At 37.1% G+C, this 16,433-nt stretch overlaps 1 protein-coding gene across 1 annotated transcript; it reads left to right on the plus strand.

Moving 5' to 3' along the window:
- The first annotated feature begins 923 nt into the window (after window positions 1-923).
- LOC127419501 (tetraspanin-31) lies at window positions 924-13,722 on the plus strand. Its single transcript, XM_051660939.1, has 6 exons — window positions 924-1,133; window positions 4,494-4,661; window positions 6,053-6,133; window positions 6,239-6,379; window positions 7,113-7,220; window positions 11,797-13,722. The coding sequence occupies exons 1-6, from the start codon at window positions 1,071-1,073 to the stop codon at window positions 11,869-11,871; spliced, it is 636 nt and encodes a 211-aa protein (XP_051516899.1). The 5' UTR covers window positions 924-1,070; the 3' UTR covers window positions 11,872-13,722.
- Window positions 13,723-16,433: the final 2,711 nt, after the last annotated feature.

Raw genomic sequence — 16,433 nt, forward strand, 5'->3', positions numbered from 1 at the left:
CAAAGCGGCTGATGTCTCATGAACACAAGCGCTGCTGCTTCGATCAGTTCAGCTGCCCATGCCGCCCGCGTCGCCTTTCTCCTGTTGAAAATATGGAACATGCGATAAAGTTTTTATCATGACTGAAAAACAGACAATTCACACTGAAAAAAGATAACAAGCTGCTGCTTTCTTTACATCTTAAGAGATTGTAAAGATGCCACAAAACGTGACAAAAATGCATTTCAGCACCCAGGGCCGTTTCTAGGCATAGGCGAACTAGGCGGTCGCCTAGGGTGCCACCTGCTGGGGGTGCGCCAAAGAGGAGGCCGCCGCAATGCACACCAAACACCCCCCAATGGGGGCAGCAATAGGGATCGCGCCTAGGGCGCCAGAATGGTCTGTAACGACCCTGTCAGCACCAAAGTAAATGAACAGCGACCGATCAAACAAAAACATAATCTATATTAGATTTTATAGAAATATTAATTGACTGTTCCGCAGAGATCAGACATAGTTGGCAAATGTTAACCGCACTGAAGTTGATGCAGTTAATTAGTATTTATCACCATAACACTGCAGTTTCCCATGGTGCTCGACCTTCCCCATAAACGTGACCTCTGAAGCAGCCACTGGCCGTCGTGTATAGAGGAACCTATGTGACTCGATTGAATTTTAACTGACACAGTTTTAACATGTGAATAAAGATTTCTGCCACAGCCATTCGTTTATAGCCCACCTGCAATAACCATTTCATTTAGTTATCGAAGGTACCAAACAAATACGTTTGTAGAAGTTCCGATAATCCATTCAAAATCCTCTTGGCTCAAAAATCTGAGGGGGCATGACACCTCTGAGTAAGGCTATGTTTAGGAAATTGTCTCTCCTAGCGTCCAATTCCATGTATTACAAGCAGAGCACATGAGTGAATAATCTCGACCGCCGCGAGAGGAAATGTGTTGCCGCGGTGACGTCACCGGCGAATTCAATAGCCGGGAGAAGAAGAGCAGCCGTTAGCATAGATACAACAGCGAAACCATCACCAATAACAAACCATTTCCATCTCACCGGTAAACGACTGAAGATTCAACATGGTCTGCGGAGGATTTACGTGCTCGAAAAACGCCATCTGTTCGCTAAATGTAGTTTACATGGTGAGTCACGCGCAAATACATGAATACAGCTAACCCGTTAGCAGCGGCTAATCCAGCATCAATAGTAACAAATACTTTATCTGAGGGGTTTGACTCAATTTAAGGATTATTATTATTATAATTACGCTGTTTTTATCATCAATATAATGGCATCTATTGATCAGTAGGTAGGTGAGCTCTTTGTTGTATATAAGTAGGTGAATCAGCTAGCTGTTGATCTTCATCGGTTTACACTAGCTGAACAAAATGATCTCGCTGTATTTTTATTATTCTAAACGATAAAGGAGTAAACCGTGAACATATGAGTTTTAGGTGTGAATTTAGTAAAAATATTGTTTGTAGCTTTAACTCGTAAATGAAGTTTCGTCATCTGCTGTTGCGTAACCGCCTGTGTTTGTGTAATCACTTGTGTGTTTACATATTTATGTACACTTATTTGTTGTATTTTCTTTTAGGAATGAAGTGCATGTATAAACTATACCCTCTTGTTATCAACGAACCTTTCCGTGTCTATTGTTTACCCTGTTCATCTTGCAAACAGTTCCCCTGCAGCTTTATTTGTTTAACTTTAATAGCTGAATATAGATTAGTCTTCAACGTGTTCAAATGACATTACAAGTATTATTCAGTATGCTTCAGAATGAGTCATTATGCTTACTGGTCTAATATGATAGATTGCATTCTTCGAGAAGGACTGTGTCCCTGATCATGCTTCCATAATGCCTATGACTCACATGTGATGAGTGTGCTGGAGCAAGATAAACCCTAGTGTCATCAAGGTGTGATAGTCATACTAAGCCAAAAATAAAAGACTTTGAACAGGGTAAGACAACCTGGCTGTAAATAAAATGTCATTCGCAAAATTACTTGGGGTGGTGTAGCCTAGTGGTTAAAGATCTGGGCTAGTAATCGAATGTTCAAACCCTGCAAGGGTTGCTCTTTGAACCATCACCACAGTGCCTTTGATAAAGACTCTTAAAGGGATAGTTCACCCTAAAATGAAAATTCTCTCATCATTTACTCACCCTCATGCCATCCCAGATGTGTATGACTTTCTTTCTTCTGCAGAACACAAATGAAGGTTTTTAGAATGTGTCAGCTCTGTAGGTCCATACAACGCAATTGAATGGTGACCAAAATTTTAAAGCTCCAAAAAGCACATTCTCTCTAGTGAGCATGAACTCTAGTGAACATGCAAAGGAGGGCTGTTTGAAAGAAGAATTATAGTAAAAAGGACTTAAATATTGATCTGTTTCTTACCCACACCTATCATATCGTTTCTAAAAATATGGATTTAAACACTGGAGTTGTATGGATTACTTTTATGCTGCCTTTATGTGCTTTTTGGAGCTTCAAAGTTCTGGCCATCATTTACTTGCATTGAATGGACCTACTGGGCTGAAATATTCTTCTAAAAATCTTCGTTTGTGTTCTGCAGAAGAAAGAAAGTCACATCTGGGATGACATGAGGGTGAGAGAATTTTCATTTTTGGGTGAACTATCCCTTTAAGCTTCGGTCAAGTAATGATTAGCGTAATCTGATTACAGTTTTTGAGAAGTAATAAGTAATCTGTGGTGGATAACTTGTTTTAAGTAAGTTACCTAACACTCTCAATGATGTCATCATACGGCGCTTTTCTTGCCGCATGTTTCAGCGGCAGGCTATTTCTGGCATGAGGGTGAGTAAATGATCAGAGAGTTTTTATTTTTGGGTGCACTATACCTTTAACCTCATGTTACTCCAGGGCTGCTGAACCTGTAATAAGTTTACTGTAATTTTACTGTTTTTAAGTCATTTTTGATAAAAGCATTGGCTAAATAAAAAATAATCTTATAAATGAAAAAATCATCTTGTTGGGGCACTTTGTGGTGTATTTGACTAGGTTTTAGTTTTTATGTGCTTGTGATTTTCACCATAACATCATAATTGTACCCCTCATACTGATATTTAAGGAAGGACTGTAGAGTGCATCCGGAAAGTATTCACAGCGCTTCACTTTTTCCACATTTTGTTATGTTACAGCCTTATTCCAAAATGGATTAAATTCATTATTTTCCTCAAAATTCTACAAACAATACCCCATAATGACAACGTGAAAGAAGTTTGTTTGAAATCTTTGCAAATTTATTAAAAATAAAAAACGAAGAAAAAAAAATCACATGCACATAAGTATTCACAGCCTTTGCTCAATACTTTGTTGAAGCACCTTTGGCACCAATTACAGCCTCGAGTCTTTTTGGGACTCTTATTTTGAAATGGAGACTTGGCTCCATACAATGGCTCATTACAATGCCCATCTTTAAGTATTTTCTAATTTAATATTTTTATAGCCTATACAATCACCATATTAAGAATTTTGAATATAAATCAGCTGATGTGTTTTTTTTAAATTATTATTATTTATAAGATATGAAGTTGGAGACACAATGTATTTGCTGATGGAGCACGTTTCCATATAGTCGTATTTTTCTCTGCATGCCCTCACTTCTATCTAGAACACTTGATTTATCTAATCTAATCAAAATGGCAAAATATGCATTGAAGTTAAGATAAAAAAATTATGAATATTGTCAATGATTTAGAGACAGCAAATACATCCCTGCACGGTGGCATTTGTATTTATTTCACTTCTAAAGGCTGTTGTTATACTATAAAACAAAGAATATCCAACTGTAGAATCCTCTGTTGGAGGAACACAGAGGATTAAAAAAATGAACTGTGAGACTGCCACTATCGGCGTTGATTTTTGCCAATAACTGATTGCAACTTTCGGCACTGATTAATCTGTACCTCTACAATAAAGTGTTGTCAGCTTGGCATTCACAATTCTCATTTTGTTTGTTGAAGTCACTTCATTAAAATCAACATGAAATCGAAACTACTGTAATGCCATTCTTAGTACATTCTTGTGTTCAATTCATTAGTGCACACTAAAAAATATAAATGTAAAAGTATATATAACTTGCTCTGCCTCTGAAACAACTTCTCTTTTAGGCTGACATCACCAAATCCTCTAATTTTCCAGCCCCTCCCCTATAAAGATCTCACCCAGCTAGCTGCACTGGCCCACTTTTCACAATCCAACCAATTCCTGATGGCTAAAATCAAGTTCCATCCTACTTTTTTGTTTAATTGTGTGTATATCTTGTTTCCCTCAGAGTTGGAAATACATCACATTTTTTAAGTAGAATTAGTTGTGAATGCCGATCATACTTTTAAGTGTAATTAAGCTGAATGCAGAGTTCTTTCATATATTTTATTTCAAACAATTGTCTGTCTTGTAAATTGTTTCACAGTAATGTACAGTAACTTTTACTTTCTGTTTGTTTCTGTCCGATTGGTTTCTCTTTCTTCCTCAGTTGGTTGGCCTCTTACTGATTGTCGTAGCAGCATGGGGAAAAGGCTTTGGGATTGTCTCCAGCATTCACATCATTGGCGGCGTGATCGCCGTGGGCTTCTTTCTTCTAATCATCGCCATTGTGGGGCTCATTGGAGCCATCCACCATCACCAAGTTATGCTATTCTTTGTATCCTTTAAAAGCATTACAGCTGCATTCTGTACCATTTTTCAGATTCTGAGGCGTTCACTAATCTGTGCTAGATACAGTAAATTTTGACAGTCTTGTCAAATCTTTACAGTTGACTTTTACAAGCGCAGTCATAATCGAGCTACAGCATTTTTTTCTCATAGTCGAGCTACAGTCTTCATCTTTCTGTCCAAGCATACATTTCACAATGCGTAATCAAATATTTGAAGGAAGTATAAATACGGCAGGTTAAATACTAGGGCTGTCAATCGCATATGATGCGCCGATTAATTAATCGAAATAATCACACATACCAGTATTTACGAGAAAGGCCCCCAAATATAGATAATTTAGTATATTATTATTAAATAATTAAATAATATAAAATAAATATTATAATTCAGATAATTCAAATACATGACATCATATACATACACAATCACTGGCCACTTTATTAGGCACACCTGTACATCTACTTATTCATGCGATTATCTAATCAGCCAATCGTGTGGCAGCAGTGTAATGTATAAATCACTGCAGGCAAAGAGTGGGAAAACATGGAGTAAAATTCAGCGGGAGCGTTCGGGTGCGGGATTGAAACTTGCGGGAGCGGGATGGAAAAAACAGACCCGCTTAGTCTTCTAGTTCAGAGCTTGAACACAATGTTGAGGCCAATAATTCATAATTAATTTATAATTTTATTTATTTATCACACATTATACATTTGCACATATACAGTGAAATTCTTTTTTTCACATATCCCAGCTAAGCTGGGGTCAGAGCGCAGGGTCAGCCATGATACGGCGCCCCTGGAGCAGATAGGGTCAAGGGCCTTGCTCAAGTGATGGGGCTTGAACCCCCAACCTTCTGATCAGTAACCCAGAGCCTTAACCGCTGAGCCACCACTGCCTCCAGTTGTGGTCCGATTAAGGTGTATACATGCAGGAAGTAACTGAGCTACAATCGTGTTATCTAGGTCTGTTTGTCTGACTTCACAAAAATCAGACTGGTACAGTTTCTGGTCGTACTAAAGCATTATAAAGACTAATTTTTGTTTTAGTTTAGTGGAAATCGAACTTTTAAAATGCATGTAAGTGTATTGACTATATACTCGATATAAGTCTTATTCGCAGGTAACTATTAATTATGATGATTTAATTGACTATTGAGGCTTTCTGATCTTAGCCCCACTGCATTGTTTAGTTTAGCATTTTAGTATTTCAGTTAGATGCATCACTGGTGCTTTTTCTGGTGTCTCCCAGTGCTCATTTACAGTGCTGTTGTACTGTGTCTTCTGCTCATAGAAAATGTAGTTATGATTGTACTTATGGTTTTTATGGTTCTTTCCTTTGAAAGTTATTATGCCTTTGACTCCAAATCTTTTTCCACAGTACATGGTCATTCTGTTCATCGTGTTCCTCTTCCAGTTTGGAGTGTCCTGCTCGTGCCTGGCCATGAATCAGGGTCAGCAGGTAGGCCTAACCGTCACTAAAGCACATTTGTTGATGTTGCATGCTTATATGTTGGAAAACTTTAAATTTTTTTTTTTTTTTTTTTTTTGTCACATTATCAAACAGGAGAAACTACTGTCCTCATCCTGGAGAATAATGAGTAATGACACCAGAGGCAATCTGGAGAACAAGCTGGACTGCTGTGGCCTGTTCAACAATACTCAACGCCAGGCAGAGTTTGTGTCTGACCTCATCCTCTGTCAGGCTGTAAGAATCACACAAAAAATAGAATTCTGTCATCATTTACTCACTCCATTGTTGTTCCAAACCCATACTTCTGTGGAACACAAAAGGAGATGTTAAGAATGTTAGCCTCAGTCACCATTCACTGTCATTGCAACATTTTTCCATACAATGAAAGTAAACAGTGACTGTTACGTTGAATTCCTTGATGAATCACCAGTTCCTAGTCAGGTATAGGAGTTCTAACTCACTTGGAAATTAATATGACCAGATTATGCGTGTGAAAACCCATTTTATTGATCAGTCCAGACTCAGAAGATCATCATAAATACAAAACTGAGTTCCAGAACTCAAAAAGAACATGGAAGGGTGAGAGAATAATAAAAAATTAAATTCAAATAGAGGCTTCAACAGTGCATGAAGCTAACATTCTCCTTTTGTTTTCCATGAAAGTCACATGGGTTTGGAACACCATGAGGGTGAATAAAAGATGACAACATTTTCTGAGCGAACTACTCTTTTAAATGTAAAGATCTCTAATTGAAGGGTCTGAGAGAGAGAGAGAAAGTGTGTGTGTGTGTGTGAAGTATTTGTAAAATAAAAGTTTCCTGTCTACCTTCCTCTGCCTTTCTCTCTGCTTGCATATGCCTTCCTGTCATTCACTAGCAGATTATCTGTTTTCCTGTCTTTATATTTGATAAATATGCCTCTGTGGTTGAGTTAAAAGTAACACTGCATCTCCTTTCTCTTCCTGCAGCCGTGTGTAAAAAAGACCTGTATCACCTGCGGTCAAAAGATGCTCCAGCATGCCTCAGAATCTCTGAAGATCCTGGGAGGTGTTGGCCTCTTTTTCAGCTTTACAGAGGTAAATTCAAGCCACAGGCTACAGAATACTATCTTATAAAACAGATACCGTTGTTCCGGCTATACATTTTGATTGGATAAGCCAAGTACGAAGCTGTTGTAAATTGCCAATATACGCACACCTGTGACACACCATCTAAAATCAGTAATATTGTGCAAGAATATACACTGCATTTCTTGGGAAAGTAGTTAGGCAAGTGAACTGTATTACTTGGCAAAAGAATTGTTTGTTGTGATGATTATTATTAAGTTATTAACTTTTTTATAAGACAAGTGATAACTTTTACAAGACTTTTTATTAAAATATTTTATTCATTCATCGTTATAAAATACAACTAATTACAGCAAAACTCATAATTTGTATTTTAACACTTGATCAAATCAGCAACCATCTAGTAAATACTTTGAATTCTTGGTTCATTTCAAGTCGGACATGATGAAATGAATGACTTGCGGTTCAGTAAGTTTTTGATTCACTAAAAAGAATCAGTTAAAAAGAGTCATCCGATCTGTAGTAAGCACAGTATGTTTTGTGTTGTAGATTCAAAAGAACCAACTCATAAAAGTAATTCATTCGGGAATTGTACTGTACTGGTCACGCTGTATGTTTCGCACTGTAGATACAACTTAACCGGATCATAAGAGTCATTTGTTTAAGAATCGGACTCTACTGTTTGCGCTGTATGTTACGCACTGTAGATACAACTTAAATGGATTGTAAGAGTCATTTGTTCAAGAATCGGACTCTACTGTTTGCGCTGTATGTTTCGCACTGTAGATACAACTTAAATGGATTGTAAGAGTCATTTGTTCAAGAATCGGACTCTACTGTTTGCGCTGTATGTTTCGCACTGTAGATACAACTTAACCGGATCGTAAGAGTCATTTGTTCAAGAATCGGACTCTACTGTTCGCGATGTATGTTTCGCACTGTAGATACAACTTAAATGGATCGTAAGAGTCATTTGTTCAAGAATCGAACTCTACTGTTCGCGCTGTATGTTTCGCACTGTAGATACAACTTAACCGGATCGTAAGAGTCATTTGTTCAAGAATCGGACTCTACTGTTTGCGCTGTATGTTTCGCACTGTAGATACAACTTAACCGGATCGTAAGAGTCATTTGTTCAAGAATCGGACTCTACTGTTTGCGCTGTATGTTTCGCACTGTAGATACAACTTAAATGGATCATAAGAGTCATTTGTTCAAGAATCGGATTCTACTGTTCACGCTGTATGTTTCGCACTGTAGATACAACTTAACCGGATCGTAAGAGTCATTTGTTCAAGAATCGGACTCTACTGTTTGCGCTGTATGTTTCGCACTGTAGATACAACTTAACTGGATTGTAAGAGTCATTTGTTCAAGAATCGGACTCTACTGTTTGCGCTGTATGTTTCGCACTGTAGATGCAACTTAACTGGATTGTAAGAGTCATTTGTTAGAGAATCGGACTATACTGTTCGCGCTGTATGTTTCGCACTGTAGATGCAACTTAACTGGATTGTAAGAGTCATTTGTTCAAGAATCGGACTCTACTGTTCGCGCTGTATGTTTCGCACTGTAGATGCAACTTAACCGGATTGTAAGAGTCATTTGTTCAAGAATCGGACTCTACTGTTTGCGCTGTATGTTTCGCACTGTAGATGCAACTTAACCGGATTGTAAGAGTCATTTGTTAGAGAATCGGACTATACTGTTCGCGCTGTATGTTTCGCACTGTAGATGCAACTTAACTGGATTGTAAGAGTCATTTGTTCAAGAATCGGACTCTACTGTTCGCGCTGTATGTTTCGCACTGTAGATGCAACTTAACCGGATTGTAAGAGTCATTTGTTAGAGAATCGGACTATACTGTTCGTGCTGTATGTTTCGCACTGTAGATGCAACTTAACTGGATTGTAAGAGTCATTTGTTCAAGAATCGGACTCTACTGTTCGCGCTGTATGTTTCGCACTGTAGATGCAACTTAACTGGATTGTAAGAGTCATTTGTTCAAGAATCGGACTCTACTGTTTGCGCTGTATGTTTCGCACTGTAGATGCAACTTAACCGGATTGTAAGAGTCATTTGTTCAAGAATAGGACTCTACTGTTCGCGCTGTATGTTTCGCACTGTAGATACAACTTAACCGGATTGTAAGAGTCATTTGTTCGAGAATAGGACTCTACTGTTCGCGCTGTATGTTTCGCACTGTAGAAACAACTTAACTGGATCGTAAGAGTCATTTGATCGAGAATCGGATTCTACTGTTTGCGCTGTATGTTTCGCACTGTAGAAACAACTTAACTGGATCGTAAGAGTCATTTGATCGAGAATCGGATTCTACTGTTCACGCTGTATGTTTTGCACTGTAGAAACAACTTAACTGGATCGTAAGAGTAATTTGTTCGAGAAATGGATTCTACTGTTCGCGCTGTATGTTTCACACTGTAGATACAACTTAAATGGATCATAAGAGTCATTTGTTAGAGAATCGGACTATACTGTTCGCGCTGTATGTTTCGCACTGTAGATACAACTTAAATGGATCATAAGAGTCATTTGTTCGAGAATCGGATTCTACTGTTTACACTGTATGTTTCGCACTGTAGAAACAACTTAATTGGATCGTAAGAGTCATTTGTTCGCGAATCAGACTATACTGTTTGCTCTGTATGTTTCACACTATAGATACACCTTATCTGGATCATAAGAGTCATTTGTTCGAGAATCGGATCATACTGGTTGCACTGGATGTTTACACTGTAGATACAAATTAACTGCTGATTCAATTGTGGTGTTGCAGTGCTGCTGTGGGGTAGCAGGAAATACTGTCAGAGTATTTTAGCATGGTGTTACACATGTTTGAGAACCGTTAATAGAACAAAATGTTATGAAAATCTCGCAGTTCCTGGATTTAATTTTTTTATATGGAACCTGTTTGGAATGAGAACAGATCTTCAGTTCCCAACCCAAGTAAATTGGGAATATATACACATCTGTGACCGCACGTCAATTGAAATCTATAATAATGCACAAACATATTTGCTGCGATACTGGAAAAATAAATGGCCTACAGTCAGACAAATGAACTATTACTTGGCTGAAAAATTCTTTATTGAACATTGTTGTCTTAATCAACGGAGTTGCTTCGGTTTTATAAAAGCAAAAGGCCACTACTTGCCAGAAGTGTTTTTGTTGGAATTATTATTATTATTATTATCAGGGCTAGGCGATAAAACATTCTCGATATTTAGGCCTATCGCGATAAAAAAAAAATCCACGATAACTATGAGCTTTTGAGTAACTTTCAATATTTAGCCAGTGTTCTACATCTAGACAATCAGGTGCATGTCGCTAAAAACACAAGCAGTTCGGCTTTCTCAGACTGTATGAAGTTGCTAACGTTAGCTGTCGCTAACGATTAGGCTATGCCGATCACCGGTTCGAGTCCGGATTGATTCCATCCGGACCGCAAGACTTCATGACGACAGTTGCACCCTCTCATCGTCTCTAGTGAGCAGTGCGACAAAACAACATTGCTGTGTACAACAGCTCTGATCTTTCTGCGCTGTATTCTTGAATATGTTTCTGTAGCACCGAACACACTTCATTTATGCCCTGTCCCACTCCGCACGCATTGCCTCTTTTCCACACAAGTGAGTAGACATGAGGCGCCACATAAGTTAACGTGGTTCCAGAGCACCTTTGGACCATAATGTTTTTTCCTTCTAAATTTAGCTTTATTAATCAACATGTTACGAGCCTTTAATAATTAACAAATAGATTTCTGTTCTAATTTTGTGAACATAAATCAGATGTCATAATCTCTGGCATGGATGACAAGGAAAGACAACAAAATTACTAGTTGGTAGCTAGTCTTTCTCACTTTAATGAAAATATAAAAATGGTCCATTCAGACTTTTACATTTTCTAAATTGGGGATACCCCTGAACCCCCATACAGTATCATTCCACAGTCACAAGGGCTTCTATGCCCCCATACTTGGGTATCTGAATGTAAAGAAATATAACAAATCTATAATTTGAATGTAAACACATTCAAACAAATACTGGACTGCTCTCATTTTGCTTCAAAACGATGATCAGATGATCTTTTAACATTCATATCAAACTGCACTCGATTGGTAAATTCGATAAAATATTTGAATATTTTGGTAGAAGATCCCTCAGAGCTTCGGCTGTCTCTGGGCCTCCAATGCAGTTTTGTAGAGACCATTTTGACTGCTTAGGTTTAAAAAAAATTTCTTCTGCCCACTTGGGGAAACAAAATAATAAAATAAGTGCAATGTGCAAATGTGAATGTACCGTATATCGTGATAGATATTGATATCGAACAATATGAAAAAGAATATTGTGATAATACTTTGGCCAAATCGACCAGCCCTATTATTAATACAGTTTTTATCATTGTTGCCTTATGATATTGCCACTGCCTCCATATTATAAAAGCAAAAAAGCCACACTCCTTAACCTTTGTAAAATCACTTTAATGCATGGCCAGTCATGACTTATTTCTTATTATACTCCATTATTGCATCTTATACTCTATAATACATTGTTTTTCCTTTCAGATCTTAGGGGTTTGGCTAGCCATGCGCTACAGGAACCAAAAGGACCCTAGAGCAAACCCCAGTGCTTTCTTATAGTGTCTCTAACCCTCTGTCCTAAACTACGTGTAGTGTAGTCCAGCTATCCCAGATCCCTTTTGCACAGGTAGAGTGGAGCTCACCGAAAGACATTCAGGCATTAAACACAGAACACAAGCACTGATCCTCAACTGTTTCAACAAATTCAAATCCGCACACACGGTTCAGAACTGAATTATTTGTGCGACACATGCAGCACACACAAACCCATCCATTTTAATGCTAGATCTGACCCATTTTCCAAGGTCTGCAGACGGGCTAATTTAAACCAGCAGAAGATGGAGGAAACATCATGTATGATAGGATGATTACTTTGACACTCCCCCATCCTTGATTTGAGAGACTTCCTGTTCTGTGTATGCAAATCAAGAACCTACAATGTAAACGTCATCAATGTGTGCATGTTCATAACCTCTGTGACATGATTAGTCTAATTGAAAGTTATTGCACCACACAAACTATATAGAATATCAGTAAAGCAGTAGTTTATAAAGTTGGTTGGCATCCATGGTTGTTAATGAAGTAGTCAGGGGGAAATTGTGTCACATAACTCATCTCCTAGGAACAGCACGTCTGCCAAGAATGAGTGCCAACCTGATAAACACCTGTGTTTTGTGCAGTGCTTATGAAATCCGTCTCGATGAGGTGACCAGTCCAGACATTGGGATTTTAGTTTAGGAATTAGACTTAGAACACAAATATTTAAGAACTTGTGTAACTGAGCCATGCGAATGGGAGGATTTCCCCTGCCGACGGACTGCTGCCCTCATGTTGTAAATAGTCTTTAACGTGACGGGGTCAATGTTCACACATTTACAGCTTCTTTTCCAGCCTTATTTAAACCACAGAGATCCTACTGTCTCAGCCGGGTCTTAATACTTTCACTGGACTTTTTAAAGGGATTGTACACTAAAAAATTCTGTCATCATTTACTGATTCTCACCTTTATGTTATTCCAAACCCGTATTAATTTATTTTCCCTGGAACGCAAAAGGAGATGTTAAAAGTCAATCATATTAAATTAGTAAATGGTGATAAAAATTCAATTTATGGGTAAACTATTCCTTGGTTCTCATTGATATAATGTTTTAATATCTTATACATTGTTTTGTGGATGTTTGTGTTGAAATAATCTCAGCGTGCCATTTATTTCAGTGCTGTAAGCAAGATTTACTCAGTTATCTGATGGCTTTGAGCCAAAATACTCATGCACTTACTTAGTTTTTATCATTTGCAAACATTAAGTGCTTTTTGCTCCGTGCTTCATGATGTGGCCAGTGTTGCTTGTTTCAAGCTATTTTGAAAATACTGTCTGCATTAGGTTCCTTTAACCCTTAAATAATGTGCTATTTAAGTCCTTTTTTTCTTTTCTTTTCAGCTTATTATTTTTTCCTTTTGTGTTGAATAGTGTTAAGTTGCCATTCAAGTGAGTTTTTTATTTTATTTTTATGTTGAAGTGTGTTATTATGGTAGGTAGATAATTTGTAAAACCTTGTTTATGTACATATGTTGATTACTTTCGTTTCCTTTCATCACTCTCCCCAATATGATCTTTTGTTAATTTGCACTCACAGTCTTAACTGCTTTAGTTTCCGCTCCACAGAATAAAGAAAATGGGAACACTCAAATATCACTCAGTACAGCTCAAATGTGTTCAGCTTCACTTGGTCATGTGTATTTCACTGATGGATTTTGAAGGAATGAAATTGATGTCAGTGCTATAGTAGTTATTTATTACTGTTGAGAGAAAGTCACAGTACCCAACATGCTGAGCTGTTAGCACCATTTTCCCAGGATTTGCTTTGTATTTTTGAAACTGACTTTTCCAATTAAAGTTCTTTCTTAGGTCGATACCTGTGCATGTCTTATTTTTGAATGGGTAAGACAGAATAAAATCATAGAAAGTAAATGAGCATGTCAGTATGCTGATAACTACCAAAAATCAGCTTTGAAACCTTGTGTACGTGACATTTGAAATAATCAAATTATTCCCTGCTTTATATGTCAGAATGTAGTCGGGCATTTGCACAACACCTATGCACATTGGATAAGCCTGTAAGAACCTGGTAAAATGTGAAATCAGGGTAATGGGCAAAAATCTGTGTGTGCTAATCGTTTTATGCTTAAAAGGTTTATGAAGGACAACCGTTTGCTTGACCACACACGAATCAGTGTAAAATCAAGCATGTAAATGCACTTGATATGTGTTGTACAGTTTCATACTTTGCATTAGAATAGCAAAACAAGCTTGTTGAAACAACAGACAACGGTATGTTTATGTGATTAGACATTATATTTATTTGTATTAGTGGTTCACCATTTTACTTTGATAACTGATAATCTGTGACTGTTCTGACATGATGCTAATCCTCTTTTCTTTCTCAGTCTCCATCTTAGTACTGTAACTACACGACCACTCACTTGCTTTGTTGTTAGTATTAAAGCTTTTATATTCTTGTAAACTATTTTGCTTTCATAGGTAATGTAACTTACATTAAAACTGACATTTTAATAGAATTTCAATTTACTGCTGTAGGTTTACTAATTATGTTAGCTTGACAAAGCCAACATACTATTATTCTACAGACTATTTTTCCTAAATCCTCCTAGTTTTAAGCTACATCCATCAAACTCAGCACAGACCTTCAGACTGTTCTGACCTGAGTTGCTGTATCTATTCTTAATTGATCGAAATAACAGTTTTTGCACAGCAGGCCATCAAATATCCAAAAAATCCAATAGATTTGCATTGACAGAATGTTCAAACAGGCCAACAGAATGCTCTTTAATTCAAACTGTAATTTCAAAAAAATCAAATGTAAACAAACACAAACAGGGTCTGCCATAACATGGCTTTAGGTTACAGAACAAAATATATCCATCTACAGTAGCTATCTAAAAGATCTATCTGTCTGACTGTCTCTCTCTCTCTCTGTCTGTCTGTCTAATCTTTTTTTCTTTCTTTTTAAAACTTTCAGACACTGGCTGTGTCAAGCCAACATCAGAGTTTGTCTTGACCAACTTATCTAGTTGATCTTTTCTGCTCAAACTCATGTAGATGTTTGTCATGAGTGAAATCATCCGCAGTGGTTTAAAGTGGTCTTTTTGAACCTTAAGTACACTGCCCCCATGTGGTACTCACTGGAACGACATGTTAATTTAAAAAGGACTAAGTACTCTAGTTCCTCTATGGAGCCCTGACTCATGAGTTACTATAAAATGTATTGTTTAGAATCCAAACAGTATGTCAATAAAATGTTAGAACCTTATGTGCATTTCAACATGAAACGTTTGTAGTGACCATAGCACATTTACAATTCTTATTGCTTATGTAAGAAATGGCTTATGTTCAAATGCTAGAATTATTTCACAAAACTTAGAATAATTACAAATGTAGTTATGGAAAATAGACATGAAAATAAAGCACAATGAATATATTGATTAAAATGTGTTGCATAAAAATAATATATTTATGAATACAAAAAAGGTCCAAAACTGTCTTTGCGGTTAAATCTATTCTATTCTGTTTTATTTTATTAGCTGCTTCATATGACCTTATAATTTCCAAGTTATAACGTTTACACTGATGAGCTTTGCACATCAATTATTGTAACAAGTAGCCACAATAAATGGAATGTATAGTTCAGAAAGCGCTTTATAGATCATCAGTTGAATTTCAAATGTAAGGAAAAGACATTTTTGTGTGAACATGTAAATTAGATGTAAAATCTACCAGTAATGGAGCTGGTCTAATATGCTAAATGGTAGTCTGGCCTTATTTGGCTCAGATTTCTCTTCTGAACTGTAGGTTGTTGTTGTTTTTAGCACACTTATGTGAGTAAAATGTGCATTGTAAGGTGTCTGGTTTCCTCGAATTTCCGGTCAACAGGAATCTGGACGTGCTCAGCAGAGCGAACCCCCATCCTGTCAGCACACTCGGGTTCAGGGATGGGCCACTTGCCAGTTCTCTCACCTTTCCACGAATGCCCATATGCCCAAACAGGGCTAACCACCTGTCAAGATGCAGATATAGCAAAAGTCTTACAAGAAGTCTGAAAAACAAACTTAGAGTGGACTGAAATGAAGGAGAGAGTGGGAGTGATGATCTGTGATGGGGAGTTGATAACAGCAGCCATCTCTCTCTCTTTCTCTCTGTATCATGCATCGAGAATGCATTTTAAACTCTGAGGTAGCAAAAAGTGGAATGAAATTCAGAGAAATGCATATAAATTATAAACATCGGTATGAATTATCTATAAATATGTTACAGTAATACATACAGCACATGAGGTCATTCCAGAAACATTAGATGATAATAATTAAGCAATTTGTATATAATTCACATATTTCATTATATTTAATAATAATAAAATAAATAAACAATTATGGATCATGATGGATGAATACTTCATTTTCCATAATGATATCTTAAAAATGGAGCAAAATAAAAATTAGCTGGTATTGCCTCAAAATTTTATATAATCAATAGAATCAAATTTTTATCTCAATATTTATTTGAATACTTGAGTCAATGACGTGAGGCCCATTTTTTTTTTTTTTTT

This window comes from Myxocyprinus asiaticus, chromosome 28 (assembly GCF_019703515.2).
Source record: "Myxocyprinus asiaticus isolate MX2 ecotype Aquarium Trade chromosome 28, UBuf_Myxa_2, whole genome shotgun sequence".
In the NCBI taxonomy this organism is placed as follows: Eukaryota; Metazoa; Chordata; class Actinopteri; order Cypriniformes; family Catostomidae; genus Myxocyprinus; species Myxocyprinus asiaticus.

What these genes read in the sequence shown, in the direction of transcription:
- LOC127419501 (XM_051660939.1), top strand. Translation starts at nt 1,071, where the DNA reads ATGGTCTGCGGAGGATTTACGTGCTCGAAAAACGCCATCTGTTCGCTA. An exon ending in CCATGAATCAGGGTCAGCAG is followed by an intron (nt 6,134 to 6,238) that starts GTAGGCCTAACC and finishes ATTATCAAACAG; the next exon opens with GAGAAACTACTGTCCTCATC. An exon ending in TCTTTTTCAGCTTTACAGAG is followed by an intron (nt 7,221 to 11,796) that starts GTAAATTCAAGC and finishes TTTTCCTTTCAG; the next exon opens with ATCTTAGGGGTTTGGCTAGC.